A 24,037-nucleotide genomic window follows, 5' to 3' on the forward strand; every position below is an offset into this window, starting at 1 on the left:
TTAGGTCTCGCAGATGTATTCAGGATGGTTTTGACCGAGCTGGTCCTGGACAGTCCTTTCTGTTGTTGCTTTTGGCCTGAGCTTTCTCTGTCCGCACGATTTGCATTTTTGTCCCTTCGTCAGCTGGCTGGAGAGCCTTCCTGGTGGTGGTTGGAAGTCCCCCAGATTCACATGTTGAAATCTAAGCCCTGACATGAGGGTGATAGGAGGCCTCTGGGAAGTAACTAGGTCAAGAAGGTGGGGTCCTCAGGAGTAGGAGTAGTGCCCTTATGGACGAGGACGCTGCGAGCTGCCTTGTCTCCCCTGCCGTGTGAGGCCTCAGCGAGGATGGGTGGGAGCAAGTGGGCATGGAATCCCCGACACTGAGTCTGTCAGTGCCTTGGTCTTGGACTCCCAGGCTCCGGAGCTCTGAGAAACACGTTTCTGTTGCTTACAACTCACCTGGTCTGTGACATGTCCCGGTAGCCCTAACAGGCGAAGGGTGCACGTGACACCCTCAGCGGTGGTTCTCACTCCGCTCGCTTGTCAAAGACTGCCTGCAGCACGGTATTCTGGGTTGGAATGGGGTCCTGTGTGCCAAGCCTGCCTGTGGTCTCAGGGAACAGGCTAGCCCTGTGTGCTTCAGGGCAGAAATTGGGGTGGAGTAGGCAAGCACTACTGTTCACCCTCAAGATGGCACCGGCGTTGGAGTGTTGAGAGAGACAGCTGCTCTTTGGGACACAGCAGCTCCCTCAGATCAGCAAGGTCCTGGAGACACAGGGAAGCACGCGATCGCAGTTGGGCAGAGGCCCAGCTCGCGGACCTGCAAGCAGATGAGGGAATCCACCCACAAGCAAGACTTGGTGGCTTCAGATGCCCGGAGCTGTGCCCGCTGGGGAAAGACAGCCCCCCTCACTCCTCAGCCCGGGTTCGGTGTTGGTGCCTCCTTCGCCCCACAGCCAGGAAGAGCCCGAGGCACGAGCCTTGAGGGTACAGGGTAAGACAGGTGGATGAGGCGTGGGTGTAGATGGAGCCAGCCAGCCGGAATGCCACGGAAAGAGAGGCCGGTGCCGTGGTCCTTGGGTCTTTTGAAAGCCACGTTTCCTCTCCAACCTAGAACTATTTGCTTAGCATCTGTGCGTGCCGGGCCTGGTGCGGCTGATGTCAGAGCTCAAGGTGACTGACAGACACAGCGGCCTCCGGTAGGGTGCTCCAGGCTTGGTTTGGAGTGGACACAGTGAGCGGTGCGGCCTGTAGACCCTCCTGGCCCCCACGTGCTGGGTCCCCCCTGGGGTCGGTGGCCGCGCCAGACTCCCCTCTGTTTCTACGTTAGACGGCTTCAGTGTCTGTTGGCATTTGGGAAAAGCCAAAGCAGATTGGGTGTTCGCAAACCTCATCTCAACTTGACTTAGTGGGGAAATTGAGAGATTTTCAGGGATAATGTTCACATTTCCTGCAGACTCTAGAAGCAAGTTCATCTACTTTCACCAACAGGAAGCTCCTCTACTGGCAGGGCACAGGCCACCTTGCAAGCGGGGAGCTCTGTGCTGTGCATGTGGGTGAGACCCAGTGGGGATGCTGCCCATCAGGGAGGGGACCAGGGCTTGGGGTGGCCCTTGCACACCCTAGAGCCTGTGGTGTTGGTGTCGCTGTGCCTGAGCTCCACGGCTCCTCTGAGGCCTGCTTGGATTGGTCAGAACCCCGTGCCGGTCTTGCTATGGCATTCTAAGCCCCTGGATGGAGTCTGTGGAGATGTACCTGAGGTTGAACAGCCAAGGGAAGGGTGTTCTTTAAACATAATTGGCCAGCTGGATGTGTTTTGGGCTGTCAGCTCTGACTACAGGACACATACCTTTCAGTAACACTGCACTCCTGGTTCCCAGTTATTAAGCTGCGTGTCCAGGACAGACAGGGATCTAGAAAACAAAAGCCACCCTGGGAAGCCAGTTCCCGAGCTCGTCCTGGGCTTGGATTATCAGGCCGTGGGCACATTCTTGTCCATGGTGATGGGCAGCTGCTGTCTCTGTGTCCTACCTGTGACCCAGCCGCCACTGCACTTGGCACCTTCATGTCTGTGGAAGCAGGGAAGTGACATTCCATGCTGGTCCGGACTGGGACCTGTCAGGCCATGGGCACATTCTTGTCCATGTGTCCATGGTAATGGGAAGTTGGTTCCTTGTGTGGCCGAGCCTGTGGTCCAGCTGCCACTGGCGCTCTCCTATCCATGCTAATGGGCAGATGGGTTTCGTGTGTGTCCTAGGCTGAAGATTGCCAGCCATCAGCACGTCCAGACCACAGAGAAGAGGATCCACATCTACGCATGTCCCCAGCCCTGGGTCAGTGCAGTTAAAAGGGAAAATATTCTTCATATTGGGATGTTAGCTTTCACTCCAAGTCTAATTTCTGATGTGTAAACAAAGCCTGCAAGAATGAGAGGCTCCACATGTGCGGATCAGCTCACCAGTCTGACTTACTTAGAGCAACACCTTAGAGCTGTCTGTGCCTCTTAGGTGAAGATTAGCACTTTTTAAGCAAGTGTGAGTCTTGTCAGGACAAAGCAACACAACGATGTGCCCCTTATTTCAGAAGTGCAGAGAAGGGTGGGGCTGGCTGTCCTCCCTCTGAAGAGGAGGGTGGCTCCAGGCTAGCTCCCCATGGAGCCCTGACAGCGAGAAGCTGCAGGCTGTCACTTGTGTGAGGTCCTGGTGCTTAGGACTGCGGGGGAGATGGTTCTCGTTCTCCTGGGGCCTGGCAGGCACGGCCGAGCGCCTGGCCTCCTCCAGGAACGCAAGAGGGGCTCTCTTTCCATACGGCCAACAGAACTGATCCAGAGTCCTGAAGGCAGAAGAGAATGAAGCTAAGCTATCAGGCCTGGAGATGGAGGCTTGGAAATGGGGTACCTTCGAGGGCCCCAACCAGAGCTCAGGAAGTACCCTGGGCAGTGATCTGGGGTGGCAGCCTGGATTGGCGCTGGTCACATCGTAGTTCTTAGATGCACATCTCAGGGAGAAAGAGCCACCGTGGGTAAGCTGACCCTCATCTGCTCCCCCTGGGCTCCTCATCAAGACTTTCTGGGTGGTTCCCGGACACACGGCCTCCTGTGGGTATGCAGGGAGGGGCGCTGCAGGGACCCTGAGAATATATTTTATTCAGGACTCTTGTCTGCATAAAGAATTTGATTAACTTTATAAGCCATGTAGGGTGTGGTGAGAAGGGTCCATGAAGATTTAGAGGCCTAGGGGAGGTCTGGTCTGCGTGTGTGAAAGTCCTTGGTAGTGTGCAGGTCTGGGAAGCAGAGCGTCTCTTGTTGTCGGGTGCCCCGTTCCTGGCTGTTGTGTGTTTATGTCTTCCCCTCTTGTGGGGAGTAGCAGTGCTGTTTACCCTCCCTGCTTGAGGCTTTTGGGAAGCTGCTGTGGTGGGACCTGCAGCTCTGCCGCCTTCTCCAGCCCCACGTGTTTAACTCGGGCACAGCCTCCCTCCCGGCCGGGCTTCACGCACCACCCCCCGCATGGCCACCTATGACTCTCTGCGAAGTTGTCCCGGCACCTGAGTGACCAGCAATGTAGGTCAAAGTGAGGAGCTGCAGGAAAATGTGAGCCATTGATCACTTTCTGTTCACATTAAATTTACTGTTAAATATACTTAGTAAGGGGAGAACACACATCTTCCGGCCAAGGCTACAGTCCGTAGACTGTTACCTCTGCCCCCTTAGGACGTATCCTCAGCCAGTGGGGAGGCCTCTGGCCGTGGCCACCAGCAGGTAGTGGAAGACCACATGGCTGTGTGAGGCTCCCGTCCTCTGCAGACCCCCGGGGTGCGGTCCCCTGCGGCCCCCGGTGTGAGTGAGGATGGCAGAGGCGGTGGTGACACTGCGGCAGCCCCACAGCGCTCTGAGCAGATGGGGCTGCTCTGCAATGGCACAGAACCTGGAAGGGTCCATGGCCGCCCCCCTGGGTGCTGGGTCAGGCCATGCACATTGCACAGGATACTGGGAGCCACGGCCTCACGCCAGGACGCTGCAGCCTGGAGGTGACACTCAGCATGGATGGATGGAGCTGGTCCCTTTGCATGTAGCACATGTGTGTAGCCCGAGCGCAGGGCTCAGGCAGCAGCAGCCCAGGGCCTGGACACTCTGTGTGTGATGGGAACAGGTCACCAAAAGCTGTGTCAGTGGCTTCAGGGCTCATTGCCACCGTGATCGTGGGGGAAGTGCCAGCTGGCCCGTGGAGCCCCCTGCCCATGGAAACACCTGTCTTGAACCTTGGGACAACCTCCGAGGCACAAGTCCCGGAGGTCCTGGGGCAGTGGGGGCCCATTTGGAGGGTGGAGGCGTGGAGATGTTCCAGAGCGTATGGTTGGCCCACCCGTGTGGAGACAGCCCAGGCCAGGCCCTGCTGTGGCTGCGGTGTTGCTAGGTTGTGAATGTATTCGCAAAAGTTCGGTTATTGAAACGCTCTCCAGAGTCAACTGTGGATGGTGTTTGGAAGTGGGGCTTTGGGGGTTACAAGGGCTTTAGGTGAGCTAGTGAGGGATGTGGTGGTCCCAGTGTCTTTATAAATGGAGGAGAGACCCGGGGTAGCACACCTGGATCCTACAGGGAGGCCCTTCACGGGGTACAGAGCAGCAAGCTGCAGCGTCCTTTCAAGATGCCAAGCAGACCTGGGGCTGCGCTCTTAGACTTGCCACCCCCGGAGCCATGAGCGGACAGCCTCTGCTCTTCCTAAATTACCCAGTCGCTTCTGCAGTCACGGTGATAGAAAACAGACCCCAAACGCCTTCCTGTTGTGTTCCTGGAATGCACCAGGCCCCTCCTTGGGGCCTTTGCCCTCATGGCTCTTTCCCCCGGGACTCCCCACCTCTGCGGCCCTCCCCGGACACCAGGAATGCAGCTGGCGCCTCTGTTTAGGGAGAGGCAGCCCGCCTGAATGAGCTGGCCAAGGGCCCTGAGGGTGGCTGGGGGTGCAGTTTCATGTTCATGCTTTTAAACTTTTCATTTGGAAGTAACTGTAGTTCTGTGTTATTTTGCAAAAGTAGTAACAACAAAGAAGTTGTAAAAACAGCATAGATTTCTTGTGCGCCCTTCATCCTGCTTCTCCTAACCTTAGCATCTTATGTCGTCACGGAACGAGGACTGAAACCAGAACTTTGGATGTCACAGCACGGTCGCCCAGGCTCCAGCTTAGCAGCTCCTGTCAGTTCTCCCCTCAGGGTTCTCGGCAGGATCCCTCACAGGGGCGTTGGGTTGTTGTGTCCCTTGCTCCTCCTGTCTCGGGTTTCACACCTGGATGCTTCTCAGGAGCAGCGGTCCACTCTTGTGTACATGGTGTGTTGTGGTTTGGGGTTTGTTGTAAGGAGAACAATACAATACAGGACACATATTTTATAAGATTATTTATAATAGTCACCCGAAGAATCATATACAAGAGAGTGCAGGAAACTGTCCACACACTAAAGAGCAAGGAATCTTGACCAGCTGAGGGCCTGGATCCCATGGCAATGTCCTGCATGAGTCTAGCTGAAGGCTTAGAGCTCATAACAGTGCCTCCCACAAGTCCAACTGGAGGCCCAGAGCCCATGACAATGTCTCATCTGGGCCTGTTTCACGGATCAGCGCTGGGAAGGCCCAAAGGTCAGTGGTGGAATCTAGGAAGTCTGTGCCAGCAGGATGAAGGATCTGTGCTAGCAGGCTGAGGGGTCTGCACTGGAGCCAGGAAGCAAAGCACAGAGTAAGAACCAGAGCTGCCCTGAAAGGTACCACAGCCATGCTCAGCAACAGCGAGGTCCTAGCTCCTCCGATGATCAGAACAGCTGATTTCCCATCAGGGAAGCCAATGAGACAAGCTTCTCCAGGAGACTGGGCAGTGCACCATCTTCCCCTCCGGAGCCAGGAAGTGATGCTCAGAGTGAGGACCAGAGCTCCCCCAAAGTGAACTGAAGCTATTCTCAGCAACAACAAGGTCCTGAGCTCCTTGGAGGATGAAAACAGCCGAGTTCATCAGGAAAACCAGCGCGACAAGCTCCTGCAAGAGAACCAACAGCTCCGCACAGCCTCTTCAGCTTCCAACAGGCTCCCAACAGCTTCTACCAGCTTCCCACAGCCTCTCTCAGTTCCCAGCAGCCTTCTTCTCCAGTTCTGCCTCTCAGGATGCTGGCAACAGTCCTCAGGTGGGCCTCCCACACCCAGCACCATGCTTCCTCAGTTCAGCTGGGGGTTACAAGTTGACGACCAGTTGTCAGTCCACCACACGGTGGGTCTGTCTGATGCCCCTGGTGTTGGGCTCAGCTTGCACAGAAACTTAATGGAAGCCAGACATCTCCCACAGGTATCGACAGCCAGGGTGTCAAGCTGTCTCGCATTGTTGCTGCTGGCCCTCTCCACCCAGCTAAGGTGTTTTCTTCTGGGATTCTTCCCTGTGAAGTTATCAGTGGTTTCCCCTTTACCTGTGGGGGATACGCTTCCTCCTGAAGCGGAGGTCTGGAAGTGCAGATACAACAGAACTTGTGTGTGTGTGTGTGACATTCATGATGAAGTCTAAGTTACAAACGAGGCACAGTAAGAGGCTAATAGTATCAACAACAATAATAACAACAATAATGATAATGATAGTAAAATAGAACAATCACAACAATTACTTTAAAAATGACATGGACGTGGGATCTCTCTGCCTCTCTCAAAATAACTTACTCTACACATTCATCCTTCTCGCTGACGGGTAACTGAGACCCCCGAGAGGGAACCCTCTGGTGCGGGTCTTGAATGTTTCTCTCTGTGACTGACATCCGCCTCTGAGGGAGTGTCTGTCACTCACCGCACCCTTGCCCACTCAGCGCGGCGTGCGCGGCTGAGGCTTGGCGGCACCGTTCTTCCCACAGGGCACTGTGCTGGTTATCTGCCATCTTCATCGTTTCTCCAACCTCTCTTTTTAAAAACTTATTTATTTATTGCTCATTTATTGATACCACTATAAACTCCTGGGTGTTTATTTTATCCTGTGGATGCCCTTCCAGTTGGATGGCGTGTCCTCTCTGCAGGCCAGGAGGGCTTCATGTGGCTTCAGAGGTCAGGCTGTCCAAGCCGGGAGCACTGGAGTGAGCCAGGCCCTGGGAGGGGCACAGTCCCAAGGCCTGAGAGCAGCCCGGCCAGCACCGCCGGGGTGCACATGGGCTGCCCCTGGCCTGCAGCTGTTCCCTCGGGGGCGTCCAGTGGCGGTGGGCACACTGAGCTGCCTTTGGGTGCAGCGCCACGGTGGCTGCCAGCCTTGCTACTCAGGGTTCCTGACTGGGCTCTGATGACCCACGGAGGGCCGGGGCCACGTGGGCTGCTGTCCTCACTTGGGAGTAAAGAGATCTCCCAATGTCACAGTGAGGACTTTGTGGCGGCCGGCACATCCCTTCCATCTACGGCCTGCCGGCTGAGGAGGACACATGACGGACAGCGTGTAGAGGCCTGTGGAGCGGCCTGGCTATGGCCCAGACAACCTGGCCCTGAGAGGCCCATTTCTTCCCGAAATAAACCAGACGAGATCCTTTGTCAGATGGCGTGGCCTGGTTTTTGTTTTGGGAAATCTGGACAGGAAGGGGCAGCAGACAGCCTTGGGCCCTGGCAGGGCTGTCCACCCGGGAGTGGCAGCTGGGCAGGCGGGCAGAGGGCGGTCGGCGGTCAGCCTGCCCCGGATACCACGGTGGGCCCCAGAGATGGCAGCAGGAAAAGAAGCCAGATTTGGAGGAAACCAAAGTCAGGCTCTTGCGTGCAAGGCCCAGCAGCCTGGAGAGGCACCTGTGGCCCAGAGGGTCAGGGAGGCCGAAGTCCAGGAGCAAGTGAAAGCCAAGTCTTTGAGAAAACTTCCAGGCCCAGGCACCCTAGCAATGTGGGCACCGAGGCACCTCCCCGCGAGTCTCAGAGTCACCTCCGGGGAGGCCCGGGGGGGGTGGGGTTGGGGAATGGCCAGCCCACTGCGTGGCACCCCACCTGTGCCACGCCCTCCAGAACGCAGGTGTCCGCTCGCACCTCTGCGGGACACTGCCCACTGAGGCACGGAGCAGCGTCCCTGCTTCCTGCGTGGCTGAGCCCCCCTCCCCTAGTGTGCCCTGACCTCGTGGGCTCTAGGAAACCCCCGTAGGGTGAGGTTGCGGCCCTGCCCTCAAAGCAGCTTTGTCTGCTGGCCGACTCAGCCCTTGGGCAGCACCCCCCACTGCGCAGAGGCTCCTGCAGGGGCAGCCGCGTGGGGGCAGGGCACTGCCTCCTGGGTCTCCCGGGTCCTCTTGCGGAGCCCGTGCCCTGGATTGCAGGATTCTCTTTAGAGTCGCAAGTTCTGTCTTCCAGCAGCCTTGGGCTCACCCAGAAAATCCTGGGGCGCTATGAGCACGAGGGGAACCCCTTGGCAGGAGCCCTGGCTGCCTCTCGAGCCTTCGCCAGGCTCAGCACAGGATGGAGGCTGTCAGTCTGCATCTGGCCCCACTCAGGGCTCGGGGCAAAGCGGCTGTGTTGGCAGGAAGGGTGACTTCCCGCCTGCAGAACAGCCAGCGACGGCTGCTGTCGTCTAAGCTGGGCCTGGGGTGCTTGCTTATGGCAGCCCCAGCCCCCATTCACAGGTGCCAGGGCGGTGCTGGTGCCGGTCTTGAGGGAGGGTTGCAGTGCCTTCTCTTGGAGCGTTGGGTCTGGCCGGTGCGCCAGTGGGCGCACCGAGTCACTGCAGCCTTAGGTTCTGCAGCAGCCTTGCAGGCTTCACCTGCTCCCCACAGTGGGGCTCCTGGAGGGGCACAGGTGGCGAGGGTGGCAGCAGCTGTGGGCCCTGGGTCTGTGGAGGTAGGTGGCCAGTATGCCTAACCCATTTCCCTGCCACCAATGATGCTGGTTTCCGGGTAATCAGCCTTCTCTAAATCTTCCTCACTTGGCCCTCCCCTGAAATAAACCCGTACCCCTGGGGGAGGACCACTCTCAGCCCTGCTAGACAAGATCCCCTGCCGCCCCAGCTGCTGGGCCAGGCTACGCAGGATCTGCCTGACCAGGCTGGGGCCGGGAGCTCAGGCCCGCTGGCCTCCAGGGCCTGGCAGAGAAGGGGCAGGGCAGAGTGTGCGGCAGAGGCTGGCTGGGGACAGCATCCCTAGGTATTGGATTTCAGCAGGCAGGGGCTGCCCCAGGGCCCAGTGCCAGCCCACAAGGGCCCGTCCGGAGGTTGACTGAATGAGGGCCTTGGATCGTATTCCCTGAGGTCCCTTCCAGCTCTGCTCTCAAGGCCACGGTCTGCTGTGGTCCTGCTGGTGAGATATGGTGACTCAGAAAGAGAAATCTTGCTTTCCATAGCGTGGGAAACGCTCCCGTGCAAGAGTCATTTTTCTTCTGTAGTGGAGAGCGCCCTGTTATTGATGTGAATGCTAATGTGTGACTGGGGACATTCCCCGACGTGGTCTTCATGCTGAGCGAGACCTGGGGAACGTCAGCTGGAGCATCTGGCTGGGGTGCGTGTCGGCGCTGGTGATGGATGGGCAGGCCTGTCTCGGTCCCAGGGTCTGGGCCTGCCCCACTGACCCCTCTGTTGTGGCCGGAGCCGGCTGGCCAGCTCCATTTCCTGGAGATCTCCCGCACTGGCGTGCTCAAGGATCCTTGGGTGAGGGAGCTGGCTGCAAGAGGCTGAGTGCTGGATGCTGGCCTCTCACTGGCTGGCCAGGCCATACCCGTGGGAGTCACTTCAGTGTCGCCTGACTTAGTGGGAAAGCCGCCGGCCAGCCCTGCGCTGAGCCCGGATGGCGCCTTGTCGGCCCCTACGTACCTCATTTTCTCTCTCCTCTTCCCGTCCCTGCCCCCACCCCTCCCCCCTTTCCCTCTGCTCCAGTCTTTGGACAAAATGTCTTGATACATATTCCTTTGTAAAAACCTCAAAACATACAGAGAATTGTGAAACTCACCCAGAGAGAACCGCTAACCCTTTGTTCCGTGTTTCCCAGCAACCCTCATGTCCTCACAACAACAGCAGTGGGAGTGATAACAGGCTACTTTCCCAGGCCTGGGCCGGGTGTCTAGCAGCGTCTCGTTCAGCCCTTATCACTGTGTAAATCTTATTATGAGCCTCATTCTTGAACATTTTATGGAATCTTGTCTTATGAAAACATGGAGGCTCAGAGAGGCCCCCATATCCAGTGGTGCGGTCAGCACTGGCTCTGAGCAGAGGAGCTGGGAGGGCACAGGCCTCCTTTTGGGGCTCCACTGAGGTTAGGCCCAGGGAGATTAAGATTTTACCCATAGGAGTCATGCTGGAGCTGGGCCTTCCTCCTTCACTCACCTGTATATCATGGACATATTTTTGTCCTGAGCAGTGAAAAATCTGCAAAACCCTTTGGCCTAGCAGAACTTACAAATGTGGTAAAAGTTTTTGCAGTATAAGAGTGTTGGAAACACTCTGACCATTTACATTTATTGTGATAGCGGATGAATTTGTTCTTGCTGCCTCATGTAATTTAAGTGTTCTGTTGTATGTGGTGTTTTCATTTGGTGCTATTTTTCTATACAGTCTGTCTTCAGTAATTTGGAAGGTATGTATTAGTTTTACTTGTGGCTCTTCTGACTTCTGGTATTATTCTTAAACTCAGATTGACTTGAGAAACTTACCTCTGTTGATCCATTGAAGGAAGATTAGGAAGTCAAAACAATTAAACAACAACTTTCTGCCTTCCTCCGCATTTTCTTTTGTTGGATTTTTATGGGATTGTTTGGCTATCTTCCTCCCCAAGTTAGTAAATGAATTGCACATTATTTTTACATTCCATAGCTTTCCTTTCTGGAGATAAATGGTAAATGACTTTAGGTTGGAAGTCCTGATTACCACAACAAGATGAAGGCAGAGGTTGATTGGGTGCTCTAAACCTGTGACTTCCCATCCATGGTGAAGTCACTCCCATTCTGAAATCGGGTCTGAGCTGCACAGAACGGTGGCTGAGGGGTGATGGAGATGCCGGTGCAGCCGGAGCTGGAGGTGCTCGGGAGGACTTCTCAGCAACAAGAGTGAAACCTGGTCTTTCTGCACACCCCACTTCCTGAGGCCCCACTGTGCTCAGGGTTGCACAGCTGGTTAGTTGGCAGAGGATAGTCCTGTCTTGAGCCTGTATTTTCTATTGCAGGGTTTTCCTCTGGGCCAGTGGCCTAAAGGCTGGCCTTGTAGGCGCACTAGTGTGGTACTAAACCCAGGTCAGCAAGCATTGAATCCATCAAGATCCTAGCTAGCTTCTTGGCAGACACTGACAAGTTGATCCCAAAATTCATAGGGAAGTACAAGGGATCCAGAGCACCCAAAACAATTTTGAAAAAGAAGGACCAAGTTGGAGGACTCTCACTTTGTGATTTAAAAATGTACTACAAAGCTATGGTGATCAGGATTGTGTGGTACTGGCAGAAGGATAGACTTAGATCTGTGGAACAGAACTGCGAGAAATAAATTTTCACGCTGACTTTTGACAAAGATGTTAAGATAATTCAGTGGGAGAAAAGGCAGAGTCTTTTCAGCCAGTGGTGTTTGTACAACCACGGATCCACCTGCAAAGGAATTGAGCTGCACTTCTTTCTTACACCATACACACGGTGAAAGAGCTGAAGCATTTTATAAAAATCTTTTTCAAATGTGGAATAAGCCTTTGTTACTTTGGGTGAGGCAGAATCTTAGATATGACACCAGAAACACAAGGGACAAAAGAAATAAATAATAAACTGAACTTTGAGAAAATCTTTTGAGTTCAGTGGACATCATCAAGAAAGGCAAAAAGCAGTCCATAGAGTGAGGAAAATGTTTGTGAACCCTATATTACCGAGGGACTTGTACCTAGAATATGCAAAACAGGTCTACTCAATAAAAGGAAAGCTGTTCCATTTAATTGGACAAGGGGAGGGCCAGGGATGTAGCTCAGTGGCACAGTGCCTTTCTGGCAAGCACAAAGTCCTGAGTTTGAGTCCTGGTACCAAAAACAAAACAAAAAAATGGACAAGGGATATGAATAGATATTTTTCCAAAGAAGATAAACAAGTGGCAAAAAACCCACGTGAAGAGATGTTCAACATTTTTAGCTGTCAGGGAAATGCAAATAAAAACATCATGAGACACTAAATCACCTCTCCTCGGGTTGCAAAATAAAAAAGGGAGGCGATCATAAGTATTGCTGGGGGCGGAGGAGGGGGAACCGGAAGCCTCCTGCATGGCCAGTGAGGGTGTAAATGGCGCTGCTCTGAGGAAACGGTCCTGCGTAAGTCGCCATGTCCAGGACAGGCGAACCACAGAGACAGAAATCGGACTCATGGTTATGGGAGGTGAGGGAATGAGGAGCTGGGGTGGCTGCTGGGGTGTGTGGGGGTCTTCTGGGGGTGACGGTGACGTGTCCTAAGGCGGGCAGCGATGGAGCTGTACTCCTTCAGTCTGCCGTGTGAACGAGTGGATTGTGGCTCCATAGAGCTGTTATATATTTCAAAAGAATGCGTCTTATAGCGGAAACAACTATTCTTTCAGTTATGTTTTAAATTCTCCCTTATGCCAACTGGAGTCTCCTTTGGGGCTGATGGATCTTTGATACCTCTCTAATACTTCCAAGTCTCTTTTTTATAACCAAAGGAGATCAAGATTCATGCTCAGAGTCTTAACAGACCAAGTATCTGGTTGAAATGTAATAAAATAAGGCTAAGGCAGAAATTGGACTGGCGTTGCTGGGCTCACTGACCTTTGTGGCCACCCCCAGTGGCTCTGCTGGGTAGGTGTGGCTGGCAGGACTATCCCCCAGGCCCTGTGGGCCCCCCTGGGAGGGCTGCGCCAGTGACCTCACTGCTTTGAGCCTGCACGCTCTCCATCGTGGGGCACCTGCCCTACAGAGCGTTAGGGGAGTTTGCCTCTCCACTGCATTTGAAAACCCCTGCATAACATCTGGCTCACTGGGAGGAGTCAAGGCCTCGGGAACAAAGAGCAGGGATTCAGTTGCTCCTGAGAAGGGCAGTGGGCAGTGCTGAGACTCTGGTCTCCAGGGTGGAGACCTGGTGCCCGGCCTCTTGCAGGCAGAGGCAGCAGGGAGGGAGCGGCGGGTGTGCGCTTCTGGTTTGCTTCTTTCTGGTTCTCTTCCAGAGCTCGCCTGAGTGCTGTTGGGGTTACTGAGGACCAAAGGGGGAGTGCACCTCGTTCACAGGTTGCCGCCCCCTCCTCAGTTACTGAAGAGGGAACGGGAGCTGCGAGGGCGAGGAGGGGCCACGAGCAGGAGGAGTTGGAGCCAGCGCACCCGACTTTGTGTCCACTGCGCTCCCTCCCTCCACTCTGTCCGGCAAAGCGGGGTCCAGCCTGTCCGCCAGCCGGGCACTGGACTTGGCCCTGGGCACATTTGGCTATGGGGACTGGGCTCAGGAACTGATCTGGCCGGTGTAGGCTAAAAGAGGGACTTTTGGAATCAGGGGTTCACAGGGTTTGAAAACAGGTTTAGGCAGGGACAAGGCCCCACAGGCAGAGACTTTGGGGTACCCTGTGCTCGGGCGGCCGTCCGTGGTCACTACACTTAAGGCACTCTGGAGGCTCCAGCTCCAGCCATAGCTCCTTCTGGTCTCAGAAGACAGAACCCTACTCAGGAGGACGGAGGGGAGCGGCTGGCTCTTGACAAGGACCACACGCATCCACCCGGATGCCGAGAGGGCTGGCAGCGGGGCTGTGCTGCAGGGGGCCGCTCCAGAAGGCACGGAGCAGGAGCGGCCAGGGTGCAGGGGCCGGACTGCCGGCCGCTCTCCCCGCTGGTGGCCAGCCCCTCCAGAGCCAGCGCCACTCCCCTGAGAAATGGAAAAATCCGCATGCAGATGTCCTCTGGGTGCGCAGCTGAGGAGGCGCCCACGCGGCCGAGTTACCTGCTCGGCCGTGGTGCAGCGTCACTGTCCTGGCCACAGACGGGTCAGTGGTCCCTTCCCAGGAAGCCGCGGTCCCCCGTCTCTGACATGTCCCCAGGCGGGCTGTGTCCCTGTGCAGCACTCCCAGTGCGGCCACCGTGAGACCAGGTTCACCTCCGGAGTGCTGGGTGTGTCCGCGGCCCCTCGTCCTGTTGAGCCTCACGGCTTCGTTGTCAAAGGAGGAGAAGCGGTGTGGCTCTCCTTGAGTCAGCAGCTCTGGGACAGGAATCTCAGCAGGGGCCAGCACTGTGGGCGATTCCAACGGGAAGCGCGTGCGAGGTGTGTGTGCGTGCTATGCACGCTGCCTTTGTCCAGTCTGGTTGCCTCTGTCTGGATCAGCCTCAGCCTCTCTTCTTCTTTTCTGTCTTTTCTCCGTGTGCTGGCAATTGAAGCCAGGACGCTCTACCACTGAGCTACTCTCAGACCTTTTTTTAGGTTATCCAGGCTGAACTTGTGATCCTCCTGCCTCAGCCTTCTGAGCAGCTGGGACTGCATGTGTGTCACATGCCGGGCTTTTGCTACCTTTGGTTGTTCCCACCATTACCTTTTTTTTTTTTGTTTTGTTTTTTTTCTGGTACTGGGAACTGAACTCATGACCTTGTGCTTGCCAGGCAGGCGCTGTGCCGCTGAACTAAATCCCCAGCCCCCTTCCCACCATTACCTTGACAAACGCCTGTCATTCTTTGTGCCAGAGGCTGCAGGACAACGAGGCTGAGCAACAGGCCCAGCTCCAGGGGAGCCGCAGACAGGGAGGAAGAGCAGGACCCCGACTTGTGTTTCCTGTGAAGTCCTAACTGTGAGATGTCCGTGTTTTGAATGCTTTAAAATGCAAAGCAGCAGCGTATGGCTGTTCATCCCTTGGATTCTTATAAATTTTTAACTTTTAGTTTCCATTTCTAGAGACTATTTCCCCATAAATCAAGCAGCAAAGAGCAGGGCATAGGAGGAAGCGGTAGGGAAGGCATTCACAGTTCACCGAGACCTCAGGGCTGCTGTGGGGCTGCCGGCTTTGGGCTCCTGTGGTGGCGCCTGAGGTTTGGGACAGAGCCCTCCAGGGAGCATCTGTCCATCCCAAGGGGAGAACCGGTGGGCCTGGCAGTCACAGACTTGCAGAATGGGGGGACCCACACCCTCTGGGAGACACAGGCGGGACAGACATCAGGAGGGACAGATGGGCCACCAGCAGGCTCCCGACTGAGCGCGCTTCAGATCAGGGTGCTTGAGAAATTTCTTTAATATTTATCAAGTTGAGAGCAGAAACCGATTCTTATCAATAAAGATTACATGTAAAAACAGATACACTTGCCACCGGCAGCAGGAAAATCAGAGTCCTGGGAAAAGCTCCGCAAAACGCAGCTTCTATTTTGTGCCCCGTTTTCCTGTCAGTTTTCTGCTGCCGTTCTGTACAAGGGTTGTTCTTGGAGTGCATACTAAAATGTTTGAAAACGAGGCACCTTATTAGTGAACCCCATTTTTGCAGAGAGCCCTTCGCCCAGCATTCTTCAGGCCAGTGGCCCTTGGGGGAGGTTAGCGGTGTCTTGGGGTGACTAGTGAATGGCTTCAGTTTGGTCACCCGCAGCTGGGGGACGGCCATTCCCTGGTCATGGTGATCACCTGTTGGTCTCAGAGGTGCTCACCCACTGGTCCTGGGATGGTCAGGCATTTGACTTGGTAGTGGTCCTCTGTTGGCCTTCGGGGTGGTCATCCGCCAGTCTCACAGTAGCCAGGCCGTGGCCTTAGGGAATGTGCCACCCGGATCACCAATAGGACGTACATGAGTGCATTTCCCAGTGCTCAGTGGGGACGGGCAGTTCTGCAAGGGATATGTCAGAAATCTCTGTCTGAGAACACTGCCACTTGGAGGACTCTGGCGTGTGAAAACCTGAATTACTGGCCTCACAGCTACCTCTGTTGGCTTTGGAGCCCTTCAAGTGGACACCTGCGAGAGCCCCTGCCAGGCAGCATTGGCTCTCCCTGATTCCCGATCACGGCAGCATCACATGGACCCAGTGTCCTCTGTCAGCCTGTGACATCCCCTGGGGCCAGCTGGAGAAGGGGGCTGGACCTCCTGTGTGCAGGAAGTCACTCAGCCGTGGAGGCTGCTCCTCACCAGGTTGTGCATGGCTTTGTGGTCACGTTAGGTCCCACCAGGGTCACCAGGGCCTGGGGCGTGTGTCACTGGAGCCATCCGACCTGCAGCACCAGGGGTCTTCTAGAAGAGGAGCTGCCCTGAGGCAGACTGTGTCCCTACTTGTCCCCCGTAGGTCTGATCTGGCCCAGGGCCCATCCCAGACACCCGCGGCAAGCCCTCTCCCTCACCTTGGCTTCCTCATTTGGAAAGCGGCAGGCTGAGTGGCATGAGGAGGGTTGAGAAGCACCAAGGCATGCCCCGTTTGCGAGTGTGTCCAGGGTGTGTGTGCTGCTGCAGTGACCGTGCAAGGGGCAGGGGGACCCCTGTCTCCACTTCCAGGCACACGATTGCGGCCCAAGGGGGCGCATTGCTCGAGGTCACCAGCCAGCCAGAAGGAGCGCTGGCACCCTGGGCTCCTGGACGGCTCGATCACTGTTTGTCTGGCCGCTGAGTTAATTCCCACACTTCCCTGAGTTCTATTAATAACGTGGGTTGGAGACATGAGTCTCCCCTAAAGTCACCCACACAGGGAAAGTCCGTGACAGTGTGCTGACGTCACTGCTGCGGAAACCATCCGCGCCATGTGCAGTGCACGGGGACCGCCCCTTGCCCTTCCCATCCACGTGTCTCTCAGAGGACGTGTCCCCGAGTTCTGGGGTCATCCTGGCACTCAGGCTGTGAGCATTTGCTGACCGCACCAGGACTGGCTGCACCCTGGGGCCGGGGATGAGTCAGAAGTGGGGCTGCAGAGCTCCCGCCAGGGCTCCGCTGTCCTCTCACAGCATCGGTGACCTTGTTCTGCTTATTCCTGCTGCCCTTCTGAGCCTCCTCTCTGCCACAACCGGCCTGTCCTCATGGGCGTCTTCCTCCTGCTCTTCCTGTGTCTCCCAGAGAATGAATGGCCTCCCCCTCCCCTTGTTCCCTCCTGGGGCACTGTATTTGTTTCCTATGGCTGTTGTAACAAATTGCTTAGGAGAACAGACATTTATTCTCTCATGGTTTGAAATCAGCACGGTCTGCCTGAAATCAAGGCATTTTCAGGGCCGGTTCCTTTGGGAGCTCCTGGGGAGAAGCCATTGCCAGCTTCCTCAGCTTTTGTTGCTGCCCGTGTCCCTTGGCTTGTGGCTGCATCATTCCAGTCTCTGTCTCTGTGGTAACATTGCCTCCTCCTGGTCACATCAACTCTGTCCTGCCTTCCTGTTGCAGGGGAGTGGACATGTGATTGCATCTAGGGCCCACCCCGATCATCTTGGACAGGTAGCTTTGGAACCTTTGACATGGCCGCATCTGCAAAGTCCCTCTTAACCATGCAGACTGCCATGCATGGGGCAGGGCTGAGGACCTGGATCATTTGGGGGGCTGTTTCTCAGCCAGCCACAGACCTGGAAGCCCCGAGTCAGACGTGCCCTTGAGTCCTGATCTGTGTTCTGCTCTCTGGTTCCCTCGTATGGCGCCACAGGGCCCGTCCTGGCACCTGCTGTCCGTCTCGAGACGCAGCGTGTCCCTCTGGGCTGCTGCCCTCCAGGAGAGTGAGCCCAAGGTGTGCCCTGCCCGGGCCCTGCCGACCACCCAGTGACCACCCTGGACACCCACTGTCCAGAGTGCCACTTCTCACCTTGCCCTCGGTGCTGTGGCGCCCCAGGGGCAGCTCTTCCCATTGGTCAGCTCTTCCCTCTGGGCCCTTGTGGGTACGGCTCCCTCCGCCCGGAGCACCGGCTCTCTCTGGCTGTTCATCCGGCCGCCGCAAAGGGTCAGGCAGACCCCGGCATCCTCTGCCGACTTCCCTGTTCCCGAGTCTATTCTTTGTCCCTCTGCTTCTCTGCCAGTCCGTGCTACTGGCTGCAGCTGCCTCTCCCTGGTGAGCTGTTCATATTACCCCCGGCACTGCTGGCTGAGTGTGCCAGGCAAATGGTGTCCATACCAGGCCCGCCACTCACGGCAGAGGTCAGCATGGCAGTGTCGACTCCTCTCTGTCCTTGAGGGCTCCTAGCTGGCAACGGGGCCAGCAGCGGGAGGTCAGGGAGAAGAGGGCAGCCTGTCCTCCAGTCTGCCCTTCTCCCAGCTGAGATGATGGTACGGCAGAGGCCATGTGGGTTGTTTGGGGGCTTGGTTTCCTGACACGTGGGGCTGCATGCTGAGTGCACAGCCGGATAGAACGGGGAATCCCTGCCGGCGCCAGCCAACCCAGATGTCCGGTGGGCAACGGAAATGCCAGCGTTTCCCACTTTCTGAATCTGGGAATCCAGTCACTGATGTGCAATCTTCTGGTTCCTAAGTCTGAGTTCAAGCTTTTAAAAACCCGCCGTGGTGGTAACAGTGTGAACCAAAGGAGATGCACCTGCAGGCTGGACGCTGCGTGAACCCCCAACACGGGACCTTTGGGCTACGGATAATGCAGGGGTGACCGGGCAGGGGTGGCGATGACCCGGGAAGGGCCGTGCTCTGTGCCTGCTGTGGAGGGGCCAGTTGGGAGGGTCCGGGCAGGAACTGAAGGGAGGAGGGGTTTACCATGTGGCCAGTGTGAGAGGTGGGCACAGGGGCACCCATGAAGAGGCCCTAGCAGGTCAGCTGTGTGCCTGTAACCTGGTGACCTGCGTAAGGGCTGGGAGGACAGCGACAGCTGTGCCTTGAATGCTGCAGGACGGGGCAGCCTGAATCCAGGCAGAAACAGGAGGGGCCATGCTGGTCTTGGGAGAGGCAGGAGGACACTTGCCTATAGTCTGGTCTTGTGCCAGGGTGGGCCTAGGGACAGGCAGTGGGGCGCAGTGGGGACCGTGGCCAGTTACATGGGCATATGTCTGTTCAAGGTGTCCACGGCTGGTGGGGTGCAGCCCTCCTTGGTCAGAGCCTGTGCTGGAATTGCTTTTTTAAAACATGAAATTTCAACATTACCATTTGGCCCGAATTGAGTATGTCTGTGGGTGGGTTCAGCCCCTTGCTGATGCTTTTGACCTTTGTCTTGCGCTTTGGGCCGCTGGGGTAGGGGTGGCCCTTGGCCCGTATTTGATGATTTTTGGTGTCCTCCTAGGGCCATAGACGGGCCCGCAGCTGCCCTTGGGTCCCTTCGGCCTCCCTTGATATGTTGGGTGTCACAGAGCAGTAGCTTTTCTAGAAGGACAGTTGAAGCGTGGGGTGGGGATGACAGCGCCCTGGCCTCTGGAAGTAGTGTCTGAACAGAGGAGGGACACCTGCCCTTGCCCTGCAGCCCACCAGGGCCCAGCCTGGGATGAGCTGGGGCTGGGCAGGACCCTCAGGAAGAAGGCACTGCCCCCTTCTGGCTCCCTGCTGCTCCCCCTCTTGGGTCTGTTGTGTGCTAGGAGTGTGAACCTCTCCGCTTTGCCTCTGCAGGCTGGTCTGATCCGGATGGAGGAGGAGGAGTTCTTCATCGAGCCCCTGGACAAGGGGCTGGCGGCGCAGGAGGCCGAGCAGGGCCGCGTGCACGTGGTGTACCGGCGACCACCCACGCCCAAGCCCCCTCTCCTCGGGGGCCCACAGGCCCTGGACACAGGTAAGGCTGCTGCAGCTGGGGGGCTGCATGGGAAGCATTGTCTGGCCCTGGTTCCCGGGGGAACATCCTGGGGGATGGACACAGCCTTTATGGGCCCGGTTGCAGGCTCGGGAACAGGCCAGAGGGCAGCCTGGCTGACTGCCAGGCACAGTGGGTGCTGGGGCTTGGGACTGGGGGCCCACTCTGGGTGCATGTAGGCAGGAAACAGCCTCCACACCCAGTGCTTATAGGCCCAGCGTGCTCATGACAGAAGCAAAGGTGTTTAAGGCTCTACCTTGTGTTGCCCGAGGACCAATACATGTTGGGGAGCAGGGCCAGCCCAGCCCAGGCCTGCACCCGCCTTGGCCCAAGTGCCCGCCGCCGGCCGCGCCTGCTGCCTCTGCTCTGCACGGCCCTGTGACATCGTGGCCTGGCCGCTCACAGGGAAGCCCTGAGTGCTCTTTCTCGATCCCCCACGGGGCGAGCCCCATGAAGACCCTGGGGTGCTGCCAGCTGCCTGAGCAGCCTCTGCACATTTGTGGGGTCTTATCTTTTTCAACGCTGAATGAACGTGTGCTTTGGGCCCAGGAGCATGGAAAGACTGCGAGAGAGTGGGGTGACTGGCTCCTGGCTGCACCCCTGCCTTGGTGGCCTAAACCTCCCTGGAGTCTCTGGTTCTAGACTGTGGTGAGGCCGAAGCCCGGGGGTGCTGTGGTCCTGCAGAGGCCTCCATTCCCAGGGTCCCACCCTGTGGACGAGGCTACCTTGCCCAGGCCTGGCTTTCGTGGTGTGCGTGGGCAGCTGTGAACTCAGCCCTCGGCCCCTGGCCCTGCCCTCCTGGCTGTGGAAAGCCGCTGTGGGTGGCAGCAGCCCAGCAGGTGGCCCGGGTCCGGGCAGGCTCGTCTGTCTGATTACGCTCAGGCGAGTGCTCTGGAGTCCCACGCCGTGATTTACTGCCTCACACCCCTCCCTGCAGAGCGGCCCTGGCTCATTAATTTAGGTCTCCCAGCTGACAGATCAATTGGGTGCAGCCTGGCAGGGCCTCGTTCAGATTTCAAGAAGCCGTGTCAGATACCTTTGCAAAGAAATTGTTCCGTCAGGAAGCCCAGCGTGCTGTGGAGCCGATCAATACTTCTGGCGGCCCCTGCCTGCCTGGTAGTAAATCCTGGTCTTCTGTGGTTGGCAGCAGCTGGGCGGCTGGGCGCTACCTGCGTGGCCTTCTCCGGCTCTGGCCTCAGCGCCTCTTCCCTCCCTCTCCACCGCTGGCTTTCTGTGTGTGTGTCTGTGCCTGTGTAGTGTGGTAGCCGTGGTGGACAGGAGGGAAACTGGGGCAGACGAAGGCCCCAGACCTGGGCTCAGCCTAGTTTCTTGCAACCCCGGGCCTTTGACCTCTCCTTTCTCACAGCTTTGGATGGGGTTAGAAATGCTCACCTCTCAGGCAGCGCAGGGCCCGGCCACACTGTGCGTCAGGCTTGGTCCTCGTGGGCTGGACTCTGCTGGAAGGTCCTGGGTGGCTCAGGCAGCGTGAGGCAGAGCCTGCACGGTGGTGCTGGCCAGGTACCTGTGGCCGAGTCTCTGACCCCAAACTCCATAGGGTTCTTATCTCCTTGAACATGGCAGCACCGCCCCGGGCCTTACTGGCCTGCCTTTATCTTCTGGACTTCGGCCGGTGTTTTGGCATCTTCTGTTGAGTCCTCCCTGTACCTCACAACCCTGGTCTACCTATCTTTAATGAGAACTTGGAACTGAGGACACAGGAAAGGAATTTCAACTCAGAATGAGTCCAGAAACTGTTGGGATTAGAAAAGCCTGGGTGAGGCCAGCCGGTCGGGTCGGGGTGAGGCTGGAGGTTGCGGTGGCGTGGCTGATCATGGGCCACGGGGGGAGGTAGGCCTGTCCACGGCTGAGGCTGAGACTCCAGTCCTGGCTGCGAAGGCCACCCGCCACAGTCCAGGCTGTGGGTGGGTGTAGGCCTTTGCCGTGGGCGGGTCTGGAGCTTAGAGCCCTTTCTCTGTCACTCTTGCCCAGCAGCCAGACCTGCATGAGGGAGCTGGGCTTACAGAGAGCCCGTTTCCCCTGGGCGTGCCTAACTGTTCCCGCACGGCCAGCGCTGAGGTCGACTCGCTCCCTGGCTGGAGGGGGTCCAGACCCAGTTTATGCCGGAGCTGGGCTGAGGGCCCGGGCTGACCTCAGATGGCGCAGCTTTCCATTGGCCTCCGCCACCAGGGCCAGAGTGGCAGCCTGGGCTACACAAAAGCCGTCTCCTGTGGCCTGGCGCAGGAGAGGGCCTCAGAGCAGAGGGTATGCGTGTGTGCCTATGCACATGTGCGTGTATGTGTGCGCGCGTGTGCATGTGTGCATGCGTGTGTGGAGGGGAGGTGCCACGGCCTGGGTATGGTCTCTTCCCGGAGGTTCTGTGCGGGATGAGTGCCCAGGGTGGCAGTGTTGCAGTGGTGGAGCTGTGCGCGGTGTGAGCTCGTGGAAGGTGCCCAGGTCACGGGCTGTGTCTCCATGATTGGATCAGCGCTGAGTCCATGGAGCTGGGGATGCGCAAGAGTGAGTCAGTCCCCACGAGAGAGATGGTGATAAAGGCAGGAGCGCCCCGCGTGTGGGTCTCTAGCACGCGGCCCTGCCCTTGTGGAGACTGCCACGTGTGACTCACCGAGGGCCCTCACTAGGAGGCTGGCCACGTGCTGTGTGGGCCCTCAGCCGAGGGAATCGCGAGCCCAGTAACGCTCTCGCCTTGTAGCTTCTTAATCTAATCACTCCTGCCGGTTCTTGTTTCCTGTAGAGGGTACCAGTCGCAGGTTGTAGGAATCAGGCTGGTGTCTTCAGGGGTCCTGTTCAGCCAGTGGCAGGAGGTGAGTTGTCCCCCTGGGGAGGGCGGCTGCCCAGTGGACGGTATACGGGTCTATGACACCCCAGGGAAGCAGCCAGCTCCAGTCTCAGCCAGGGCTGCCCCGTGCCCAGAAAGGGTGAATCGGTGGTGGCTAGGCTGACCCCAAGCCCGCATCCTGGAGAAGCTGGCCTGCTGCTGGCCTTCCAGTCCGGCTGCCTCTGCCTTCAGGGGCTGGTTGGAATTCTGCAGAGTGCCCCAGGTCAAATGTTGGGCATCTGCAGAAGGCCTTGCCATCTCAAGACAAGAGCTGTGGGCTAGAGATGGAGCTCAGTGGCACAGTGTCTGCCTGGCAAGCATGAGGCCCTGAGTTCAATTCCTGGTACAAAAAAAAAAAAAAAGACAAGAGCTGCAGGGTATGGCCCTCAATACCAATGAGGCCAGCAGCACAGAAAAAGAAAAACTAACCACACCCGCTCCTTGATCTGGCTTTATTTCCCCACTTTTGACATAAACATGGAGGACAGAGAAAACATTTGTGTGAAAATGAAAACAGCAGCATGAATGAGGCTGCACATGGTGCCCGGTCCCAGGCTCAGTGTGGGCTCAGGCCCGACCCCAGGGACGTCTGAAGGGACAGCCCTTCTGGGTGCCCGTGCCCTTGGCCTGGTGGAAGGGCAGGTCGGGCAAGCTCATTATCTTACTGTCGGGAGAATTCAAATACCATAATTTTTATGTGAACCTTCCTGATTTTAAGTGCGGCTTCAGATTTCTGAAAAGCACCATCTGGACCAGATGAAGCACACGCATCCCCGTGGGCCCTGCTCTGAGAGGCAGGGGCAGCCGTGTCCTCTTCCCTTCTCTGGGGCTGCCCTCCTGGGGACCCCGGCACACCTTGGACCAGGAGGGGCGGGGGGTTCCCGTGCCCGGGCTGCTGCGTCCTGGAGCCCTGCCAAGCGTGCTGCCCGCCCCAGGGGAGAGACAGCAGCCCTGTGCCCGTGCCCTTGGCTGCCGCTGTGTCCTCCGGCACTGGTGCCAAGCCTTTGCCCGCTGCCGTCCGGCTGCAGTGTCCTCCCTGACGGGCAGAACAGGCACAGCACCGCAGGAGTTTTTGCCCCGCCTGCCGGGAGGTGGTCAGATCTGAGGCGCTGTGCCCAGAGGCTGCTCCACGTGGCTGTGCAGCTGGCTGCGTTGCGGGAGTCTCCGCCCCGTGGCTGCAGCCAGCTCTTCCCAGCCGGCCGGGCCCGCAGCCAACCCCTCCCGACCTGCTTGGTCCTGTTGCTTTGCCTGAGCCTGATAGGAGTTTTCCAGGCTGCCGGGGAGCTCGCTGTGGACATGCAGGGCGGAGCGCCGAGGGCAGAGCTGATGCTGGGGCCGTGTGGAGGCTGCAGCCCCGAATGACCCGGGCCCTGGACAGAGTCCTGTGGGCAGCGGGCAGCTATCAGAGGGTGTGGGAAGGAACCTGAATGAGGGCGGTGTGCTCTGGCCAGCCCGCTCTGGTTGCAGGAGGCTGGAGGCTGTGGGGAGCGGAGCCCCGTCCTGACGGCTCCTCGGAAGGAGGCACTAGTGCTCTGCTTAGTGGCAGGCAGATAGCAGGCCTCAGCGGAGCGGCAGGTTGGGGGGTGCAGGGGAGGGCCGGCCAGAGGGGGTGGCTGGGGCTTGCACAGGGGCGATCGGAAGGGCCCGCAGCCGTTGCCGCCTCAGCTTCCTGTG

General features: G+C 57.5%; 1 protein-coding gene across 1 annotated transcript in view; it reads left to right on the forward strand.

The window, feature by feature from the left end:
• Positions 1-24,037, forward strand: part of Adamts2 (ADAM metallopeptidase with thrombospondin type 1 motif, 2) — a gene marked incomplete at its 5' end in the record, with an annotated part of 209,321 nt that overhangs the window by 48,661 nt on the left and 136,623 nt on the right. Inside the window, one exon of the mRNA XM_013507291.1 lies at positions 19,350-19,509. Coding sequence (XP_013362745.1) covers positions 19,350-19,509 — 160 coding nt within the window. The remainder of the gene's footprint in view (positions 1-19,349; positions 19,510-24,037) is intronic.

The sequence above is a fragment of the Chinchilla lanigera genome, unplaced genomic scaffold (assembly GCF_000276665.1).
Source record: "Chinchilla lanigera isolate Chin_1 unplaced genomic scaffold, ChiLan1.0 scaffold00007, whole genome shotgun sequence".
Taxonomy (NCBI): domain Eukaryota; kingdom Metazoa; phylum Chordata; class Mammalia; order Rodentia; family Chinchillidae; genus Chinchilla; species Chinchilla lanigera.